Source organism: Bacillus rossius, chromosome 5 (assembly GCF_032445375.1).
Source record: "Bacillus rossius redtenbacheri isolate Brsri chromosome 5, Brsri_v3, whole genome shotgun sequence".
Taxonomy (NCBI): domain Eukaryota; kingdom Metazoa; phylum Arthropoda; class Insecta; order Phasmatodea; family Bacillidae; genus Bacillus; species Bacillus rossius.
The window spans coordinates 53715269-53739681 of record NC_086333.1 but is presented as its reverse complement, the minus strand read 5'-3'; the positions used below and the strand labels follow the sequence as shown (position 1 = coordinate 53739681).

At 32.7% G+C, this 24413-nt stretch overlaps 1 protein-coding gene across 1 annotated transcript; it reads right to left on the bottom strand.

Annotated features, from left to right (window-relative positions):
- Nucleotides 1-1156: 1156 nt before the first annotated feature.
- Nucleotides 1157-17016, bottom strand: LOC134531809 (protein takeout-like). Its single transcript, XM_063367757.1, has 6 exons — nt 16815-17016; nt 12297-12389; nt 10065-10218; nt 7571-7704; nt 6446-6598; nt 1157-1508 (listed from the first exon to the last, which is right to left on the bottom strand). Exons 1-6 carry the CDS (start codon nt 16894-16896, stop codon nt 1345-1347), a joined length of 780 nt encoding a protein of 259 aa, XP_063223827.1. The 5' UTR covers nt 16897-17016; the 3' UTR covers nt 1157-1344.
- Between the last annotated feature and the right edge of the window lie 7397 nt (nt 17017-24413).

Below are 24413 nucleotides of genomic sequence, written 5' to 3'. Positions count from 1 at the left end.
TTTATAATAAATGACTAAGTTATATAACATATTATCTTGTGTCAAACATTATGAATTCCTTTTAAAGAATCTTTAAGCTTTGTAGGGGTTTTCCACCAGAAATATTTACAATTATTAAAATTTATTTCCTAAGGAAAAAATATGTACGAGGGCTTTTTTTTTCAACCTCCGATGGTCTATAAAAATACAAATTTACTTAACATATTAATTTTACTACCAAAAGTTCAGCAGGGTATTACTTATTTTTCTGTTCTTTGACTGTATTTCCTTTCTGAAATACCAAGTTCTCGAACAATAACCTTGATTGAACTGTAAGTAATGAGACGTAGAATTTAAGTTTGCGTTACAAGAAAGTATAGATTACATATTATTACAAGTATTATTGTAAGTTGCCCAAATAAACGGCTACTTAGCAAAGCTCAGCTTAAAACTCACGATATAAAAAAAACATGATATTTTTGAAACAAATTGTCATTATTAATTACACTGTAAAATATATATGTGGTCTTCACAAGGAAAGTTTTTTAGGAAATTATTTTTCAAAGCATTTTGTAGTGATATAGTCGGTGCCATTTAACTTTTATGAAATTCTTCAGTTGTCAGAAGGAATACCAATAGTCTACGTTCCAGTATTATTATGCACCTTTTATTCTTGTACTAATGGCAGGTATTTCTTTCAGAAACTGTCAAATTACATAACACAGACTATACAAGTAAAAGTTTTACATTTTCTACCATATCGATACAATAATTGCTTCTTATGAAAAACTATCATATCTATACATATTCCACAGGAATGTATTATATACAATTCAACATTTTATTTTGTAATTTTTATCTACTCATATGTATATACCTACACACAAACATATTTAGGCAGCCGGTTTCTAAAAGAAAATCTGTTTAAAAGTATAAAAAAAATTATTGTATACATTAAGTGAACTTAAAGATTTATACACATATATTTTTGAATTTATGGAATTCTTGTAAGTAGCCTCTCAAAAACCAAACATTTAACTTCGTGTCAGTGTTTTCAAGGCATTTAATGTGACTGTACTAACATAGAATATAGTTCATATTTGTAAGAGTGAAGTTGCAAGAGAAGGGAGTTACTGATAGGTAGGTAATCATGTGATTAATTGTCAAATACACACAGTTTTATAAAAATTAATGTAAATTTATTTAAATAATTGATTACAAAATTGTTTATAAATAATTTAATACAAAATGTTACTCTTATAGCTCCAAACGATATAAAAGTCAACAATTTTTTGTACTTTGGCTTGTTTGTGAAGACAGCGCTCCACTAGTTGTTCCTGTTCCCTGTGTCTTCGCACCGTGTCCTCATTCAGACGGCAAGTCTGTGTAGAACTCGTCGAAAGGAATGAAGTTGAAAATGTGGCCGTTCAGTCTCTTGAACAGTTCGTTCATGCTTTCGGCAACTGAAGGTCCCACTTGTGCGAAAACATCCATGAAGTTCTCGTTCAGGAATTCGTTCATGCGATCGCCTGAAACGTAAGGGAAAATAACGCTTGCAATGAAAAATCAGGCCAAATATCAGTAAACCAGTAATTTGACTATCTATCCACATCTACCTGTACTATTTTATTACAATTTTTGAACAGAGACATGTTTTGTCTCTGTGACATCACACAGATGAACAAGTAGAGTTTCAACATAAATGTTTCTATTTGCTTTCAGTATCACTGCCAAAAATAGACTATTCAAACCCCTCTGAATATGTTTAACTATTGGCCAACAAGTCACAGATAAAAGTTTGAATTTGACTAAACTACTAAAGAAACATTAAAACCAATTCATAAAATATGTATAGTTAAGAAGCTATGCGATTTCGAACGGTCACATAAAAAGAAAATATAAAATATGTATGGTTAAGAAGCTATGCAATTTCGAACGGTCACATAAAAAGAAAATATATTGGATAGAGTTATGTGTAAAAAATCAATAACAATATAAATGTGCAAACTGTAATGGAAATGTTTAATAAAATCTTTTTCTGGTCATTTTAAATGTAACTAAGAATTTAATCGAAATGAGTATTTAAAAATCTTCATATAGTTATTTAGCAGTTGCTTATAACGTGCCGAAATATTAGTAAAAATATTAAAACTGCCAAATAAATGCTTGAACTGAGGCTGGACATTTTGCTGACATCGATGTGGTAAGATGGACTAAACTAGGGGGACAGAGAGGAACGCCCAGAAGAAACCCACTGGAATACTCTACATCTACCACGATTACCACTTGAAACATATCTGTGTTTAGCATCGCTGGGTATAGAACCCGCATAGACTTAACAGTAAGTATCCGACCACTTCTTTTTATTTACTAAAAAAAATATGATTTTCTCATTGGTTTTTTCATAACCATCGATCCAACCAACCCACAATTTACTGACTAACTTTAAACAATTTTTATTTTAAGTTTGACAATTTTAGTGACAGTAACAAGGTTTGAGACTTAGGGCGGTATTTTAAAACGTTCGGGCGAGGTAGCGAATAAGCACTGCCTTGTACAACCGTAACCTAACTCGTGGGCTGTTTTCCAGAACGGGTCCAAACCGAATACAAATACGGGAACACATCGGCAGCCGTCTTAATAAACGGTGGCCTGCACGAGGCTATAAAATTGTTCCAACACATTATAGCTGACTTTTCACATCCAATGATACAGTTCTAACGCCAAAAATCCTAGAGATATCAGAATAATTGCAAAAAAAAGAAAAAAAATTGAACCACCTTTCTAATTTTTCTGAAGAACTTTCCAAGTTGCGAATATTTCTTTTGATGACCATTATTGTGTACAAAACATATTTCAGGATAGTTTCGCTCTAATAAATTTTCATTGTGCACACCAATATGTTTCGTACGTCCCCCCATGTTCACTAAATTTTAATGTATACGAGTTAATGACGCAAGACGCGTGTCCGTTATCTGGACGAAATCAACGAAAAAGTAAGCTGTGCGCATGCGCGGAATTTGGGTATGAGACCGGCAACAGATAGGACACAAAATTCCGTGCCCTAAAGATTAAGTGACTGGCAGTGTCCTATCACGCACTTGGAATACGATTAGGGTATAAGGCGTAGCATATTCAACACCCAAACCATTATTTTTGCGTCTTGGAATACCGGCCTTAGACAAATATAGATTCTCACTCATGCTCGAACTCGAACCGAGAAACCCTCGTACCGGAAGCCGGCGTGCATCGAAGAACTGTACACATGCGGAGGTCGGCACTTGGTTTTCTTGACCCCAAATAAACTTTTTTTTAAGAAACAAGAAGGGAGTGACCATAAAAATAGCTATGGTAGTCATAGTAATACCCTGTCTTTAACAAAACTGGAAAAAAAATCGCATAAAAAACTCCAGAACGCATGTCAAATATATATTTTAAAATGCAAGAAAGCAAAGCCGCATAGCTAAAGCCCCGTGCATAAAAAAAGGCTGAACATGAATACTAGACTGCCATACTATTATGAAACTCGGTGAGTTGCACCGCACACTGATTTGAACCACGCGACCGGCCTGCATCGAACCTAACTTGCATTGTACCTGTGCCCTGCACCTGAGCACGTACTCAGCAGCCTCATGCCCGTTTAGCCTGGTGTTTGGCTTTGACAATATGCCTTGTTGCCTCGTACTCGTCTTGCCTGGTGCCTGTCTTTGGTCACATGCCTGAATTTCAACTTGCCCTACTTGCCTCGACCCGTTTGTAGCCTGAACACAAATGTAGCTGATTCCGGTAAATTTTCGACATAGCTACAGGCAACGATTCGGAATCCGTGTTAGCTTCTGGAATAATGTCAGATGCATACTGAAAGTTTATATTGAAATTAAAAAAACCTTAAATATAATTTTCATTAAGCAATAAGCAAGAGTCTATGTTCCATTTTAAATAGCACATGGTGTAACTAGTTCCGCTTCTTTCAACAGATTTCACCACATGCTCATTTGAATTTTTTTTTTTTTACTGCAGTAAGCTGTATTTTAAGTAAAGAATGATGATTCGCATATCGCTCCGTTCTACTAAAGATATAGCCTCGAAGCCAGCCTTGAAATGTGGCCGTGATAAAATTCAGCTTGGCTACAAATGTTGCCATATGGAGGGATTCAAGGAATGAGGTTAGCAGTGCATGAGGCAAGCAAGTTACAAGGCATGAGCATGAGCTAGGTTCGTTGCAGGCCGGGCACGCGGTCCGAGTCAGGAACTAGCGTATCCTGGTCCACAACCAGCTGAATGTTGGGCAGGATTACGGATTTAGCGGATGAAAGTTCCCGAAGATGGTCGATGAGCACTTGATCATAAGCATCGGGTGGCGGACGCACCCAAACATGGCCAAATTCTCATGAACGGCAAGCCCGAAATGAGCAAGCCTCAAGCCTCATACTCCCATAAAAACAACACTGTGCCAGAATCGGTATGAACATACTACTGTAACTAATTAAAGTTTTTTTATTTTTATTTATTTTTTGACACACTTATGTATTAAGAGTGTAAATATTTTTTACGTACTTTTTATAAAACATCCAAGTACTGAATAACTAAATACTTGGTAGTCCATATAAAGTGTTTGTCATAATTAATGCACTAAAAACATCATAAGGCTGCTGTAATTAAAATTTCATTGTTTTTCTCATGCAATTTCACATAACAGTGTCGTGGTTCTTCATTGTTAGGTGGCCGTTAGCCATACCGTAAGAAGCGCGGAAAGAAAAAAAAAATACAATTTGACCTGCTACCTATAGGACGGAAAAGTACAATGTAGGTATGACTATTTAAGGAAAAAAAAACTTGTTTTTTTTTTTTTGCGTATGAATGAAAGCTTTAAGTTTTGACTGTTTTATTTTCATGCTTGAATACGTACGTAAGAATTTAACGGCCAGGTTTAATTTATGTACCCATAATTGAAGTTAAATAATATTTAATATGAAGATTTGATTTCCTAAGTTATTTTTCAAAGTAGATAAAATTATTATAAATTAAGCAACTATAATATTTAACATGTATTTTTCCCTCCCGAGACACCACTCCCGCCTGTATAACCCGAAATGGGTGTTGCGAAGGGTAGACACAGAGCCCGAGCGCCGGGTGTTTCCCCGGCTGCGGAGGCCTCGATCGCCGGGAGAATTTTCTGGCTCCCCTGCAAAACATTTTCAAAGTCCCGCAGGCCTGTCTCGAGAGGAATACACAGAGTCCGAGTGCCAAAACTTTCCCGGGGTGTGGAGGCCTCGATCGCCGAGAGAATTCTCTCGTCCCTGGCTATAATATTTAACATGTATTTTTTAAATGTAATTTATATTTATAGCCAACATATAACTATACAAAAAAATATTAATTAATGTTACATCTTCAAATAAAACACAAAATCGTTGCAAAAAAAATTGGCAACAAAATCACAATTGTAATTTCTTAAGAGTGGTTTTTGATGCAAGTGAACATATGAATATTTTTGAGCCACCCAGATAAAATATTAAGGTTAAAAAATTGAAAATCGACTAAAATATCGGTGTCAGTGCAATGCAATTTTAACTGGTACCCGAATGTTGGAGGAGATTGAAGGTGTCATAAACCAGGTTTTAGTAATCTGGAATCGTAATTACCATAGACTCAATGACTAGTGTAGAAAAGGAATAATTTTTAACGCTTTAAAAGCTTAGTAAAGATTTTTAAATGTTTTTTCAAATATTTTCTAAATAAATGAAGATAATTTTCGTTTTGCATAACATATTTTACACTGTCAGCCTTAGTTGATTTAAACCATATTTATTATTGGAGACTTTATGTTTTTTTATTTGATTGTTGTTTAATATGATTCGTATGTTGAGGACACGTAATTTACCCAGGTGAATTGGTAGAAACTGTTTGGAGACCGTAGTGGTTTTTGTTAAATATAACTATAGTTGTTCGATTTGCAGTTATGATGAATAAAATACAATGCATTGCTTATACATACGAGTAAAACTCCTCTCCTGATGTCAAGTATATTTGCAAACATATATCATATAATAATTTTTCTATTGATTGTGGTAAACGAATTATTGTGTAAGTTTTATTGTGTGGTGAAAGAATTTCAAAAACCAAATATATATCCCTTTTCGTACATGGAAATATGTACACAACTAAAGCAGTGCAAATTAAGTGGAAAAAATATAATTTTTTTAACAACTGAGGTACAGACATTTTAAAGGAGGTAAGTGCCATATTTCATCATATTGTCATTTCCCCAATAAAAGAAGGATCTACTGAAGATGCAAAAGTGAAGATTAACCAAAAGTACCACAAATTTTATCATAATACAATAAAATAATTAAGTGGTAGTGTATTTATACTCAGTTGGTTTTTCTTTTCCTGAAAAAAAAAAAAAGCATTAATGGCATTAACCTCCTTTTCATTCTCAACGCCTCAAATGATTTGCACTTACCAAGTTCTTTGTCTCCATTGAACAGATTAGTTAGGTGTATATGACCTCCTGTGACGTTGTAGGACATATCATTATTTTTCATGTGGTAGTATTTCTTCCCGTTTTTCTTCTTTATAAGATCATATTCCATGTCGTAGAGGACCCTCAAATTATCTGAAAACAAATATTGCCTACCATGTTCATATTCTCAAAAGTGAATTAGCTTACTTAAATATAATGGAACAAAGCTGGCTGCAATAAACGAAATACACAAAAAAAAATTCAAAATGTATCGTAAAAACGAAACATTTCGCTGTTATTATTATTTTTTAATCAGGATAAGTAATTTTTATTCAAACTAAGGTAACATTATATATTTTAAAGTTTTAATGTTTCTAACCATTGTAACAGTCTCGCGTGGTCTTTGTATATTTAAAAATCATCATGTCATTGACGCTACCATCTCTAACCTGAAGCTGCAGAAATCAATAGGTTACAAATAAAAAGAGCTGAAATTTTGTCTGTGATTTAAGATTTTTTACGCTTAAAAATCTTTTCCTGTTAGCGAGTAATGTAACCTGAACCGAATATAGCATTCAACAATTTGGGTCTCTCTGTATTAATTATTTAACTACAACACGGTAGATGCTATTGACACGAATTTCACAAAAATTTAAAATAGATACACAGATATTAATTAAAACTTAACTTTTATTTCGATATCTCAAATTGTTATAATGTTAGTTATATAGGAAAAAAAAAATATGTCCGTAAAGCATTCCATCGTGAAATTATAAATTCACTGCATTTTATTTTTGTGTACATGTCGTATATGCCGATTAATACATGCATTATTTAAAGATATATATTTAATGAGTTCACAAAGAAAACTACAAATCTTACACTACGTATATTTGTAGCTAAACAACTTATCGCCTAGGCTTCGAGCGTTTTGCTTGGTGGACATAGAGACAGACTTTTTTGTTTAAAAATTGATCTGTTATCATTTATTATAACTCATCTTTAGATTGTAAAGTAAAATATACAAATACATTTAAAATTTCATTTTAACATGGAAATATTAATAAAAATTAACTTGCATATTCTGATGAAACAATAACCACAATATTGCAAAATATTACTTACAAATTGTCAGATCGGTATCTCCGTGACCTTTAATGGGTAAACTCAGCAGTTTTCCGGCTAAATCGTACTCGGCAGTAACATCCAGCTGCGGTGTGACGAAATCGGTGAATATACTTCTCTTCTCAAAATTATGTCTGAAACATAATTTTCCCAAAGCTTTCACATAACTGCAAATATCAATATTAGCGAGGAAATGAATTATATAAATGCAAGGAAAGGTAGGAAACTTTCACAAAATTTCAGTGAGCTCAGAACAACTGAAAATATAAAATATTTTCGTATGTTTATCATTACATGTGTTGGTGTATTTTTACTTTTATGCTCAAATAAATATACTTCAAAAAGTGTAACTGTACATTTTCAATTATTTGGTAAATATGCCACCCCTGTTGGTTGATTATTGCTTCATGGTAAGTTAGTTAACTTACTGTATGTGTAAATTTACGTCTACGACAAACACCACTTACATTAACTACGTTAGTAAGTTTACACAAACGATAATGATAAAATGATATACCTATAAAATATTTTATGTAGGTTATATGTTTCAATAAAAATATGTAATTTGGAGCAATATTTAAATAACTAGCATTTGTTTGGTAAATAAACACTTTTTTTAAATTGTGCACAGTTATAAATAATAAAGTAATGAAAGTACCACGTTCATAATGACATTTTGAACTGGTCAAATAATTTATAATGGTTTGTATTATAAATGGGGGTTTGTTAATATGTATAAGTATTAAGCCAAATACTACAATAAAGAATATTACACTTTTTCAATGAAATTAGTGTAAATTGAAAACTATTTTGGAATGATAAACAAATAGGACATTGATTAACTTAATATTTAATTTCACGTGTAATTTCACATGTACATCTAAATTAATTAACACCTCAGTCTGTAGCACAATTTTGTTATCTAGAAACTAATGCAAAATGGCATAATTTTTTCCTGTTTTAATAAATTACTCGACAAAAATGTAAAATTACTAAGTTTTGTACATGTCAATTTACGAATTTTTCTTAGTGTATTAGGCAACTTAGTGCTTGAAATATTGTTGTTTGTAACATATACTTCTTCCCTCACACTTGAGCATGTCCCAAATATATACACACATACATGCATATTTCATGGCCCAAGAAAAATCAAGAGAACTAGAACTTTATTCATGCATTGTCTAAAACTTTTATATTGAATCGGAAGAACACTGTTAGACATGTATAGTTGCAATATATTGGGGAAAATATTTGCCAATCGATCACATGCAAATAAGACTTATCATAACTTCACATTTTTTTATGTGTGTACAACTGAATTCAGTTACTGACATGCTTTATGTTGATAGCTGACCCCGTTTTCAAGTGTTAAGGAACGAAATATGCCAGAACAATGATTCTATGCATGAAAGAATATGAAAGGAAAAAGGAAAGGAAAAGGGGAAGGAAAGGAAAAAAAAGAAAAATATGTTACATTAATGAATTATTAAAATACATCAAGGAGTTCAAATTATTAGAAACGTGCTTATCTGCTAATTTTGATTCTTCTAAAGCTATATAAATAGATTATTTCAATAACTGATGATCTGGCAATGATAAAAAATTAAAAATAATGAAACTCATTAAACTAATAACATCATAAAACCCTTTTCTGACCATAATTAAATGGTTTTACTTACAAATAATTAAATACGAAACATCTTATAAAGCAGCCTCTTAATTTTTAGTTTTCATAACATATTTTAATTAATGGTTTAGAATATTGTATATGTTTGATTAAAACACGTACAAAACTTTTTCTAGCGTGTAATAATGTTTTTTAATTCAATTTTTAATTTCTGAAACACTCTATTATGTTTTGATTTATATGTTAGAAATATTTTTTACTTAGTAGTAATTTATTTAAGTTTTTATTGTACCGAAATTTTGGAATTGTGTTGTCATTCATTAGTAACAAAATAATTGTTTAACATTGTCAACAATGGTCCAAAAAAATTCTCAAATCTTTAAATACTATCAAAAATATAATTTTAGAAGGATTAAATATCCAAGGGAAAAATTTGTAGAAAAAATTAGAGAAAATAAATTAAATAAAAATTTTTACAGTGATAACCTCTGAAGTTCACTAGGAATTTTTTTTTTTCTTTCACACCTTTCCTGTTACGATTCTTCAAAAGCAAGAAAATATGTAAATAAAAAAAATTGAAATTTATTACTTTGAAAATTTAATACATTAATAAAACATTATCAACACCATAGTAAGCGTTTTCCATTTCTTGTACATTATTTTATTTTGGACTTTTACGACTTATATTTGGATTCAAGGGGTACATTCTAAATACTTTTTTGGGATTTGAATCTGACATTCGTATTCGAAAAAATTATGATTATGACTCATCACTATCTAAAAAAACAATAAAAATTAAATGACCAGGATTATGCCCCGTCGATTTGGCGCGCGTGCCTCGCGGTAAAGCGCTGAGAAGGTACGCACCGTCTCCCGAGTATCCTGGCCCGGGCGAGTCCTCGGATGGTCATGTTGGAGATGACGATGGTCAGCGAGGTGGCCGACGTCTTGGACGTGTCCTCCAACCGCAGCTCCTCCACCACCAGGGGGTCGAGGACAGGGATCTTGTACTGCGGGTCGCCTGGCGGTCACACAAGCAAGCCCCCTGATTTACCACCCTTGGCGCGGCTCCGAGAGGCGCTCTGCACATATTCCTCTCTACGGCCCTGTTTGCAAGAGCTTTTGTGGCGCCGCTTTGGTCTGTATGAGTAATTTACACGTCGTATTTTAAAACAGGAAATGGTATTGTTGTGAATCAAATCACATTTAGTAAAACCCGCTTAAGACGTTCCCGCATAATACGTTTTCCCGTTTATATTAAACAATTATTCCTTTAATCACTCCCATATATCCTTAGAGCAATTTTTCCACTCAACACTTTTGCATTTACGGATGCTTTGCAAATATAAATTCATCGTTTAAAAAAATTAAGTGATGTAATAATGTTTATCTTTAAACTCTTAAACTGCATTTATAGTTAAAATGTTCAAAAAATTATTTCAAAACAATTGCAAACAACACCGTCGAAACCTTTGCCGCACACCTCACACTGTTACGATACATCTTTCGACCAATCATCTGCTTGCAATCGTATCCTTTGTGAGGATACACATTATCAATACACCATTGCCCTCATTTTTACATTTGCGTGAAAACAACTTATCGCTGCAAAAATAGTGTCCGCACGCAGTAATATTGTGCTCGTGTTTTGTGTTGTCCCAGTACCTCCAACAGTTTAAGTTATTTGTAAACTGTTCCCTGAATAGCTTTCCAGTATCAACTGCGCACATTAATGATCACAGTGAAACCAACAAAAAAATCAAATTGTTTAATTTTCCACTATATTTCCCACGGTTGAAAAAATTATACTTAAACGAAACCTCAATTCAAATATAAAGTATGCACCAATTTTGATAGAAATACTCAATATTATTTCAAAAAAAACGTATTTAATATATGCAAAACTAACCATAGCCATGTTTTGTACAAATTTACAATATGTTTCTTGTAGTACTACAAACATTTTCTTGGCAACTTGTTTCTAAAGAATTCTTGTGTAAAAGTACAGAAAATTTTGTTCCATGAGGTATTTTCCTTGCGATGTACTCTATCTTAACCTTAGAAAAATAATTAAACTACCTACAAGCTTCTGTTTATTTCTTATATTTAGACCTTACCTTTTTTCAACGTTATGAAACCCTCAAATAGTTATTACTTTGAGAGATGAGGAATATTTTTATATTTTAATGCAGAATTAGTTTTATATTTAAGTGGAGATAGTGAACTACGTGCTTGCTCTAAGGAATCTCATTCACTTATCGTAATGTCTGTAAAATACGCGTGAACCTAATGTGTATTGTGTGTAATACCGCAAGGACAAAATAAACATATTTGGATAGATTTCTTTGATCTACCATCAGGAAATTAGCAAAATAAAATGTTAAAAAGCCCTTAATATAAGATATATTTTAACAATATTAATGACAAATATTTTAATTCTTTACAATATAATTTAAATTTGACTTTTTATTAAATGTTAGTTATTAACAGATGTACAATTATAATTCTAAAAAATTGAACATAATTTCATTAAAACATACAACAGTAAAATATATAAATTATATATTAAATTCCAAAAGTTTAAGGAGTTGAAAAAAAAACATAATTATGCTGTATTTAAGAAAATGAAATAGTTTTGTTCTGGTAAGCATTTAAACGTTTTTAGTCAACCGTAATTTTTTAAGTTTTTAACAACTGGATTGAATAAAAGTAAGATGAAATAATTATAGAAATGGTCAACAGTAAAATTTGTAGGAGGTTTAGTTTTACAAAAAAAACTGAAAGTTCATATAACTTATTTAAGACAAAAAATAATAATATGCTATATTTAGTTGGAGAAAAACAACAAAAACAACAAAAAAAAATTTAATTTTTTATATTAGTCATAAGAATATTATCAATGTAATCAGTTATTCAGAAAACAATTTTTGAGTAGAGATTTATTGAATTTAAAATTAAAAATTTGAAACGAAAACTTATAGTTAAAATAACAGAAAACCCTTTATTATGTAAAAATTCTAGCCTTGAAAACACAAATTTTCTACTGTTGTCAAATTTTTATAACAGAATGTTTTATTTCTGAAATATCTTTAAATTTACCTTTTACGAGATAAGGAATTGCATCGTTGCCATGTCTCTTGGAACACTCGTCCAGCAGAGGATCTTTAGCAGAACATGGCTTGATGTACGGAGCTGAAAAAATTATAAATAAATTAAAAGATTTAAATACAAATTCAATTCATTCTGTTAAAAATAACTTAAACATTTGAAAGTGCATTACAGGCTTTTGTTGATATTGTCTGATAAGCTATTTCGACTAATGAGGTTCAGAAGCGTCACAGGAGTAGTGTTTTTTTCGACGTTTCGCTCTGCATTGCAGCAAGCATCTTCATGGGTGAGAATGAAGAAATAGTAGGGAAGTGATAAGGTTATATATATATACGTGTGCGTGTGCGTGTGTGAGTGCGTACGTGTGTGTGCCAGGAGTATTTTTCAGGTTACCAATCACGAGGGACCTCCTCATATAGGTTTTAGTGCCAGCCAATGAAAGGAGATTTTCAGGAGTAATCGTGTATCATAAATAACACAAATTAGCGTTTAAGTAGTATAAAAGTATCTACTTCCTGAAATTGAAACTCTATGTTGATAAAAAGGTAAGAAAATTATGTTACAAAGAAATTTTTAATACATATATTTGTCCGGTATTGTACATTTTGTTTTGTAAGCTTTAGTTTTGTCTTTTTACAAACACTGCATCTCTTTGCTAATACGTGTTATATTAACCATATATATCTTTATACTGAACAATAAATATATTGATAAACTAAAGTGTCTTTTTTTTACAATCAAGTCTGGCAACGTTGGTTGTGAAACATCAATAATTGTAGATCTGTTTTGGATAAGCTAAATATTCATGCATTCGAAATGTTATATTATTCTTTTTCATGTCTGGAATAACTATAAATACAATATTTACATAATATAATTTTTGTATATACTTAGACAAATAATTGAGGTATTTACCTGATGTGTCCCACAGGTAGGTAGTTAATGTTCATAAACATGTTATGTGTAATTTCTGGCACATTGGGCTATAAAGAAACGACTTATTATATTTGCATGTAGGTAGTAATTTTCCGATAATTATAAATTTTAGTAGATTTCTATAACAAAAATATTTTGAAACATTGTTGTGTATAATTTACTACACAGGAAACGAGATAGAAAAATCTTCCACATTTACATCATTCCACCTGACGACTATGAAGATAGTTTCATTGAAGATAACGATGATGATCCGGAGTATTATCCTGGACTGCTCGCAATGATGAAGGTAAGCATAATCTATTTTACCGAATAATCATAATATATTTTTGTTTTGGTAAGATTATAATGTATATTATTAAATATAATGTTATTGTATCAATAATTATCAAAACTATTATTTCAAATAAACTGAACTTCGTATGAAATAAATAATAATAAATACAACTTTCCAAATAATAAAGCATCTATCACTGGGTGTAATAATTATTATTATCATCCAGAAACTAATATTTCAAAGGTTAGTCATGTAATTTCTTGCAAAATTATTTTTCAGGTGGTACTAGCAGTAGCTCTTCAGAAAGTTAATTTTAGGACTTTTCAAAAAATAGGAAGAGGAGACCAGAAAAAAAAAGATTGGTATGATGAGAGCGATAAAACCTTTCCAATGTGGAAACGACAAATCGAAGAAATATTACATTTGCTTCCTGCTAATTATTTCAGATTTTCAATGGTGACGAAATTAATACCACTGTTGGATAGTCTAACTTGTAAAGCTTGCATAAAAGTGTAAGTATATCACCGACTGCATCTTCCAAAGAAATCAAAAAAGCTTTTAGATGTTTGTTGTTACATGCGTGTGTATAGTTTGCCACTTAGTAGACTGTTCTGGGCAACAAGCACTCTAGTCGACAAGGTTGCTGAAGTGAAGCATGATAATAGTTGGGAAGAGTTTAAATCAAGCTTTCACATCAAAGCTGCCAACTCTAAATGACAGTGTGTGTAAGAGAGAGAGAGAGAAAGAGAGAGACCGGTTTTTGAAAATCAAACCTCTGCTCCAGTCACTTCAACAAAAATCCGGGAGATTCCCGGAAAAGAGATGATGCTTCGTGTGGTAGATTAAATATTGCTATTCAAAGGAAAATCACCCCTCAAGCAGTTCAACCCCAATAAAATCTCATAAATGGGGTTAAAAACGTTTTGCCCTCGTAATACTGAAATACATTGTACACAAAGTGTATACAGCCAGAATTGACCCAGCGGAAGGAATATCGAATAAAGGGACAAATTCAAAGGGTTTTCAACTACTTATACCAAAAATTGCAGTCAACAGTATTGTTTCATATATTTCGATAAATGACATTAATTGCCAGAATGTTTACTCACCTTTAGCATAAGAAAGCACACACAAGCTTTGGGAGCAATTAGGCCCTCAAAATTTTCTGGCCGGAATTTCACTTCTGACAGTGAAATGAATAAAAAAGTCAGAGGCGCGTCATTTCGAAAAGAGAAAGTTGCAAACATCGGTCAGGTGGAAATCCCTGGAACTAAATGGTTTGATAACCTAGCAGTTCATCTTGACACTACTTCTAAAACTGTATAAACTCTTGAAAATGAAAACATTTTGACAGCAAGGAATAAATTGTCACATTTTATAGATCATCTGTCCTCATGCGGTCGGGAATTACACCAAGTTTATGGGAGGAGTCCACCAACTCAATGGGCTTGTAGGTTTCTGCAGGATACAGATTCCATCCCAGAAATACTATGTGTTTCCCCCCATTTCGTTTATGAAATGAATGTGGCAATGTGACTCCTCTATAGGCATAGCTCCTGGTTCCGGTGCCAAATGAATATTGTATCTATTAGGATTCATGATGAATTTAGTTTTTACCCTATGCAACAACTGTAAAGATTTCAGAACGCAAGGGAGATATTTTACAAGCAGAAATCAGACCAACGAAATTCACGAAGAAAATAAATGTAGTGGTCTAACCAAAGTAATTCCTGATCACAGCATCAGAGGAGACGATTTTGGACATTGGTCTATTGTTGATGAAGAAAGTCAGTGATGCAATAGTCAAATATGTAAATATAGGCCAATAACAATTAATGGTCATATGTGTATATATAAATAATATAATTATTGGTTATATGTGTATATATAAATAAAAATTATGTAAAATAAGTATCCAGAAGAATACTGGTGCGGTTCTGTAACACTTGACGCACCCGTACTTCGGAACGAAACAGTCAGAAACCTCTTGCAATGCTCATTAGTCATGAAGGGTGTGAAATATCCTTTATTAGTGCAGCTCTATGACCTAAGATGAACCTAGGTTAGATATTTATAATTTTTGGTTTTTAGATATACAAAGATCAATTCAGCAACTGAGTGTGTTTTGGATTTAATCGTTAGCCTTTATAATCATACCTTATGCCATATATCTGTGTCTAAATAAAAATAATGATATTTTATATAATATCATAAGTTGATGATTTCATTTCAATTTAGAAAGGCAAACAAAATATGTATGTATTGTTTATTTTTAGAGAAATAGTATCACTAATTGTAAATACCTTTAAAGAGAAAATATTACTAATTATTTTGAACATAGTAAACTTGAAATTGTAAAGTTATTCATTTTAAAAACTCTTTCGAACCAAAATAAAATTTTAAATTATTTTTTTACCTATTGTGTTTATTGAGAAACCTTTCCAACACGATATTCTTAGGTTTTAATTATTTACTAAGAATATTTTTACATTTGGAAAGTAAGAACCTGAAGAGGGAATCTATGTACAATGTATATATATGTGTGTGTGTGTAAATAAAGCATAAATGTACATGTACAATAAGAGATTTTTTATTATTTATACATTTACATGAAAACAACTGTATCACTACAAAATAGTGCCAGCAGTAGCCTAATACTGGGTTCGTATTCTTACCCGGGTATTTATGCTTTGTGTTGTTAATTATCTCCAATCGTTAGATAGCTTTACAGTTTTGGATGTGACATAATAAGCATATAACAACAAAATAAATTCAAATTGTTGAAGATTATTTTTTTTTCACAGTTAAAAAATATATGCTTAAATAAAACATAAATTAAATTATACGCCAATTTCCGTAATAAATACTCAGTAGTATAACAAATAACCTATTTCATATATCGCACCCTGAGTACAGCACTATAGTAACTCAAAAATCAGTGCAATACTATCACAACTCAGATGCCATAGTCTTGCACATATTCTTATATAATGTTTTCCAGAGTGCAACACTACATTATTTGCCATAAGTCCCGTAAAAGTAAATATAATATTGGGATAGTCTTGCAGTGCCTAGATAATGATATTTTCCTGCTTATGGTAAAAATATCTCATAAACTAAATTTTTTGAGTTACGATAGTCTTGTACTCAGGGTGCGATATGCCAAATTAAACATAGCCATGCGTTGTACAAAGTTGTAATATCTTTCTTGTAGTATTACAAACTATTTCTTGGCGAGTGGTTTCTGAAGGAATGTTCTGTGGAAGTACAGAATTTCCCTCCCACCGTGCACTCACGTAGTTTGAGGGCGGTCGCGCGCGGTGGTGCTTGGAGCAGCAGGAACGCGGCACAGCTGCCGAAGGTAAGTATCGTCCTCATGGCTGCTGGCGAGGAACTGTGGCCGCGCCCCCGACCGCAGGCCCCTTATAAGCCCCGCACCGCCGCCGGTGCAATAAAGACGCGGTCCAGGATTCGAAGCGTCGCCCAGTGGCGTTTCAGGGTCGCGCAGAGGAGAACGAGTGGTATTGTCTTTTCTTTTTTCCTCTTCTCCCCTTCCAAGGCCTTTAATCGTTACGTAAGACGCGGTCTCGGTAGCCCGGCAAAGTGTTAACTCATTTCTGAGGAAGAGATGCTGCGGGTTTAAGTGTTTTTTTTTTTTTTTTTTTTTTTTTACTTCTGGCCATCTGTTTGAGAAAACGTCATCGGCAACCATTACGTTACACAACTTCTGCGTCACTTGTAATTTGCGGCTTTAGTTCCGGACGTGACCGCAAGTTGCTCACGTCCTATACTCCTACTCACTTAACATTTTGTGTAACTTTCCGAAAAGAGCATTAAAAGTTTTTCAGTAATTTTTTTTTAAAAATACAATTAATACATCGTAAGCACCTTGTATAGGAAAAAAGTAGAATACAACTTATACTTTTAATATAACTTATCTCTATCATAGAGGTTGACAGACAGTATTTACGTGTGTGAAATATATGTACGCTAAAATTAAATACGTTTCTAATACGGATAGCAAAATATTTTGTTTGTTGCTGCTATAAAGTTTAACTCTAATTACTTGAAGATGTCTTCTAAAATTCTTTTTTGACGATACTCACTTCATGATGGCATTTCGACGATTATTGCAAATGACTTGCTTTCAAGATATCAAAATAACTTCTAGTTTTTCCCGTTAAACAAATGTGGCTAAATTATTGCTAAATAGAGTGACTTTAACTATGGAACGGACTTTCAATCAATGAATTAAATAGACATTTTCACATAGAATTATTAGGAAAAATTTTTTAATTAAATTTTTTGGATTATTAACATCTTTTTTTCAATGTAAACTGGCCATATCGTTCACAGATGCTATAGATAATAAACTGTAAAATATTTTTAATAATTACGGTGAAGGTTTTTGTAATTTAAAATAAATATATTTTTATGTAGTAAAACAGCTCTCTATTAAAATTATACAGCGTGAGAGTTACGATCACAGAGTTCGGACAAACGCCAAGACTTACCTTTTCCTGAAAATATTTTGTCTTATTTTACCATTCTGTATTTTATTGCAATGATTATTTAACTTTAAACGAGGTGCCTAAGTAAAATATCTAATGATACATGCATGTTAAAACAACAACATTGCAAATTGATTATAGGACAGTTCCAAAGTTTAATCACCAAAGTGTTTCAGCAGGTAATCGAAAAAAATTACAGTTATCAAAAGTAGCTTTTGGCTTCATAATTGATTTTATTATGCTAACATTGCTTATTATTGAGTGTGGCTCCTGTATAATTCCTTAAAAACTCGGAAACGCAATCAAGAGCGCATGTATTTTTTATCCATGAAATGCAATTTCTTTTTAAGGTTTTAAGTGGTGAGAACACCCTATAATACGTTATTTCACTTAAAACACTTATTATACCACCAAACATATAAATTATTTGTTCGGGATTAATTCACTTAACTCTTTCTAAGAAGAAAGCGTTTGGAAGACTAAAATAAATAACATTAAATAAGAAATATTTCATAGATTAAATTATGCATCGTATTCAACTCAGCATTATAAAATCACTTTGTCACATCTGGTTTGTTGTGGCAAACAAAAAGATAGTTTCAATTTGATCTTATGGTAATTATGTTGCTGCAAATAGAACATACTGCATTACATGTAAATTTACAGCAAATCAATTTAGCATAGCATAGAATTGCAACAGCTTTCCAAATGATGAAGTAAGCAAACATTGATTTCAAAATAAATTGTATTACAAGTTAAATAATGATTTTAAAAACTTTAAAAACATATTTATATCTTACCAAACCTAAAAAAATCAAAGAAAAACCTAAGCAACAATAAATATAAATTTATTTAGTACTATCGTTAATTAAAAATTAATAAAAACAAAAGGAATTTTTTCCATAATATAAGTTAAAAGGTTTTTTCAGAGTGTATTACTGCAGTATTATGTTATGATAATAATACGGAGAGGGGAATACAGGGCTGTATTTCTAGTGTAGCCTAGTATCTTCTTCCAGGTAACTTAAGGGTTCATCCCATTGCGATATTTGTTTTGTTTCTACACTTTCTCACACACAGAATACATTGTGTTTAATAATGCAAACGGTGCACTACAGATTTCTCAAACTTTAACAGTTTATTTTTTTTTAATTTAGAGCATAAAGCCCGAACATAATAAGCATCACGCATTTTCCCGAACAAAGAGGTATATGCTATGGTTGGCTCTATGCGGATAAATAAAGTATTTTACAGTAAATATAAAAGTTTAGTAATCTACCTTAATAAAAAACAATCAATTGTAACTTTTACGTAACAAAAAAAATTCTAGCAAATAGAAAAATTACAATAATTATAAGAGTTCGAACAAGATTATTTTCTGGAAATAAGCATAAATCCTTTAAGAGATAAAAATTATGTCAGTCAATTATATGATGCGGTTAAAGATGGCTGGCTTTTAAGAATTCAATATGCTATATTTCCGTACGAAGCAATTTGTGCATCACATTATGTAATACGTTGTTTGGAACAAGTTCGCCTGCGGTGAAGGTTACGGAAACCATGAACATCCTTTTTTTAGTTACCTAAGATTATTTCGCAGAAAAACCCAAACAAAGAGCTATGATTAATTATATGTCTTTTCACTTGTACACATACCTACCTGTAAACAATGACTGGAAAAAGTTCAGAAGTCCACAGTCATCTGCACACTGGAGCAAATGTCCACTGTACACTGGCTGGTCATTTGAGATAAGTCTTATCTGTGTTGCCAATGATTTGATACTTTTATATAGGGTTGACAGCTTCTTACTGGCTCAGAGGTCCACTCATAACCTGAAGACCAAAAAGGGAAACCAGCCCAATGGAAAAACTGTTTAATTTCAGCCTATTTCGAAATGAGAAACAATGCTTTTCCTTTGGTCTCTTTATATATTTGTGCTAACGACCCACAGCAACTCGGCGTCAAGTAAATCACACGTGCTTCACTCATTGGGGTATTCGCCCACAAACCCCAATTGGGTTTTGGCAAACACAGGGGTTTCAACAAAGAGTCACTAGATTAAAGTTGAATACGAAAAAGTGAACGATTTTAATTTTATAGCTTTGCTATGATTTGTAGAAAAAAATGTAATCGAATATGCTGCAAAGTTAAAAATTTACTTTAGTGACAGTCCTTTTTCAGGTTAAGTTATACTCTTAATTAAACAAGAAATTTTCTTGTCAGTTAAAGTCAATACCTTATCAGTAGTATATAAATATTCATTTTGGGACAGGTTCCAGGTTGAGGTGTGAGGTGGCGTCATTGACCGACCGACTTCTGAGGTCATGGCGGCCATTTTGGTGTCAAATTTCTTCAAAAGCCCTCAAAAATTACTCAAATTCCTAGACATTTCCAGATTTTGAGGGGAATATTCCCTTTTTGAAGGAAATTTTTCCACTTTATTCACAAAAAAGCCAGAGGCTGGAAATGTACCCATTGATGCTTAAATTCCCCAAGGGCCAACCTCTAATAGCCTCTGGTGGGGAGCTTTGACTTTGACCTTGACCTCGACCATCATCATTGAGATTTTCGTTACGGTAACCATAAAGAAAATCCGTAATTGTTATCCAATTTTAACGGAAACAATTTTAAAATTAAAAAAAATCGTTATTTAAATTTTAATTAAAAACCTACTTACGCCATGGAGTCTTCGATTCAAACCCCGTAAGGTCAGTTGAATAAAACTGGCTACGAATTCTTCCTACACAAATTCTCAAAAAAAAAAAAAAAAATACACAATTTAACTTCCTTCTGTTACTACGGTATAACTCCAATAATTCGGCGCGTTCAGGACTTTTGCAGGTGTCAGATATCTGAAAATGGGAGAGTACCTATCAGGCAGTATCTACCGTGATCGCCAAACATCTGGAATAAATACGTGTGTACGAAAGTGTTTGCCAGAAAAGATTGATTAAAATGATCATAAGGGTAAACACTTAAACACATGTACAGGCCAAAACTGAATTTTCTGTCAACGACTTCCGAGTTCTACCGATGGAACACGAAGCACACCGGTTAACTTCGCGCTGGACTTCAGAATACGTCTTAGGTGCATGCTGGAAAAACGTTTTCACCCTGACCTAAAAAGTTAAGTCCTGGCATCCCTCACTGGTGCTGAACAATCAGTCATTCCGTACGATCATATGATTCCGGAATATTCACTTATTTTTTTGTAAGTGAAATATAAACATCTACGTAAAACTACAGATATTTCTCAACTTATTAACTTACAATAAAACAAATCTATCACTACAAAAAAAAATACACAAGTGTTCGAAGTAATACGGGGTTCGGATTCTTACCCGGCCATTTATGCTTTGTGTTGTCCCCGTATCTCCAATAATTATATTTGTAAACCGTTCCCTGAATTGCTTTTCAGTACTAACTGCAAATATTAATAATCATAAAAAATAAATTAAAAACCCATTTTTAATTAACGATTATATTTTACATGGTGTAAAAAATGCTTCAGTGAAACATCAATTAAAATATAAAATAATATGCCAATTTACGTAACAAATACTCAGTGTTATTTCGTAATACGTTTTTCATTAATATAAAAATAACTATACATTTTTGTCGTATGAAGTTACAAAATCTTTCTTGTGGTATAACATACTATTCCTTGGCAACTGGTTTCCAAATATTTTTTTAAGTATAAAAGATTGTTTTCTGTGTTGTATGTCTACTTGCTGTATTCTCCTCTTCTCTGCGTCTCAAAATTTACTTTATTTTCGTTTAAACTGAGCGCGTATCGTAGCCCGAGAGTGTTTGTTGGCAATCGGGGACACTGAACGTCTGAATTGGAGAGTGGTTTTACACCCAGTTATTCTTCTAGTAGTTGGCCGCCGACCGCGTGATGGTACGTCCACGCTTGTATCAGAACAGTGTATCTGTACGGTGCAGATGTATCAATAACCAATCAGTGATCGTTTCGTGACAGGTCCCACCAAGAAGGCTGCAGAGACCCGATGCGTCGGGGTGCGCTTCGTTCAAACGCTAAAGTTTTCTCCTGGTTTAAAGTGTTTTATTAGTATTTATTTTTTAAATATTTTAATCTTGTGTTTCGGCAGTTAAAAATGTTACCTAACTACGGAAGAATAGTGTGGAAAATATGTAACATTTTGGAAGCGGCAAACGGGAAGGAATTCAATATATAGTGGAATTTGTGCAATTTATTTTCATGTACAGTGCACTTTTAAAAAAAACTGCTGAAAACCTTAAAAAACTTAGAGTGAAGAAAGACACGCGGAAATGCTAAAATTGTAAAGCACTCAAGGTGCATGGAACTTGAATTTGAGTCGAAATTTTTGATGGAATAAGTGTCCGTTATTCAAAATTAGTTACCGTCTCTGCTATAAAAAAAAAAAAGAATCTTTGGAACAGAGTATTAACATTTTTTTCGAAGAGTTTCGAGAAGTTTTTTTTTTCGTGCACAAAAATAATTAAAGTTGAGAATGATAAACTAGAGAAATAAAAAAAATGCAGTTTTGAAAAACACAGTTAACGTGCTAGAAGAAAGGGTGAACGAACTCGCGCAGTACAGTCGAAACATGATCATTGAAATTTTTGGCAAGATGGAGACGAGAGGAGATAACTGTATTGCAGTGGCGTGTGAAATCGCTAAGTATGTTGGCACAGTAGTTGTGAGTGATAAGTTTATTCATGTTTCTCACAGACTACTTAGCAGTCGAAGAGACCAGCCCAGACCGGTATTACCACAGCTGCTTTCTCGCCAGACGAGAGACCAGTGGTTGCAGAACTAAGAGAACAAGTAGGTATCCAAAGCCAATACAAGATTTCCAGCAAGTAGGAACATTGTCAATGGACATATTACGCACTATATTAAATCTATTCTTTGGGAAACTAAAAAAAAACAAAAAAAATTGTAAGAGAAAACAATTTCAAGTTTGTGTTTATGTAAAAATATTTATAAAAAAAAATAAGGAAGAGGGAGAACCAGCTACAAGTATTAGTCGTAGGTCTAACCTTGAAAAATTGATGTCTGCAAGAGTTTTTCATGTTAAAGAACTGCAAGTTTTATAGTCTATATGTGAGACATTTTCTACAGCTATTAAACAGCAACTTTTTCATACGGGACTGTCTTGATAGTTCAGAGCTGAATAAAGAATTTGTAGAACATGGTTTCAGTGCTTTGCATTTAAATGTTAGAAGTGTAAGTGAAACCTTAACACAGTTCTTGCTTTATTATCTGATATTGACGTAAAACTTGATGGCACGGTCTTCACTGAGACGTACCTAAGCGGAACACTCTTCAATGCACACTAATGCTCACTTCAACGCTTCCTTCAGCGAAACAACGGCTCACAAAAGTGATGGTGTCGCAGTCTTTGTGAGGACGAGATGACCGCTGATGTAGAGGAGTTCTCTCTCTCTCTCTCTCTCCCTCTCTCTCTCTCTCCCTCTCTCTCTCTCTCTCCCTCTCTCTCTCTCTCCCTCTCTCTCTCTCTCTCTCGGAGGCACTCACGCTGTAAGAAACTACCGTAAATTTACGGACTTGCCAAAGAAGAATTCACCTCAAATAAACAAAGCGTTATTTCGAAATTATAGGCAGCTGTGTCTTCGTAGATATTACGCTCCATGTCATTTTTCGAATTCTGTTTTTCTATATAAAAAGGATAAAAGCACATGTGGAAGAAATAAGTGTGTTTTTGCATGTGTCTCAAACAGTTTTTGAATGTAATTTTTTTTCTAGTGTACCAAGATTATTCTTGAGGATTCGTTTTCAAGCTTAGTGAACTTTGTACCCAAAAATTTAAGTTAGTACGGAGATACCTGGGTAATTTTTAATATTCATCATGCGTTAATTTAAGGTGAGAATTGTCAAAACCATGCTTGCTTGGCAATGTCGAAATCATTCACAGCGACGCCGATGTTTCAAATCATGCCTCACTACTTGTGGTCTACAGATCTGCTACCGGATGTCTGGATAACTTCCTAAACTCATTATAAATCATAATTGCAGTTTACAATTCCCCACAGTTAATGTTAATAGATGTATGTGCAAAAAGTTTAGATAAATGTACACAAAAATATTTAAATATTCTAGTTAAACGAGGCTAGACATCATGCATAAACTATTTTTTTTATAGAAACAGTATTTTGGAATAGTGTTTTAAAAGAGCGAAATTTTGATAGAGCAACAAAATCTTTGTAGACATTATGAAAAATTACATGTACATATTAACCTAGCACTCACACAGCAAACATAAGACATTGAAAATGTTAAAACATTGGATTACAATTGGTTTGATTAAGTCAATTAGAACCACAAACAAAATTTAAAAAGCAATTGATTATACAACTATTTAATAGGCAACCCA

Coding starts and splice junctions, on each gene's coding strand:
- LOC134531809 (XM_063367757.1), bottom strand. CDS start 16,896: ATGAGGACGATACTTACCTTCGGCAGCTGTGCCGCGTTCCTGCTGCTC. Junction 10,219..12,296: donor AATTCCTTATCTCGTAAAAG/GTAAATTTAAAG, acceptor TGTGACCGCCAG/GCGACCCGCAGTACAAGATC. Junction 1,509..6,445: donor CAATGGAGACAAAGAACTTG/GTAAGTGCAAAT, acceptor CTTACGTTTCAG/GCGATCGCATGAACGAATTC.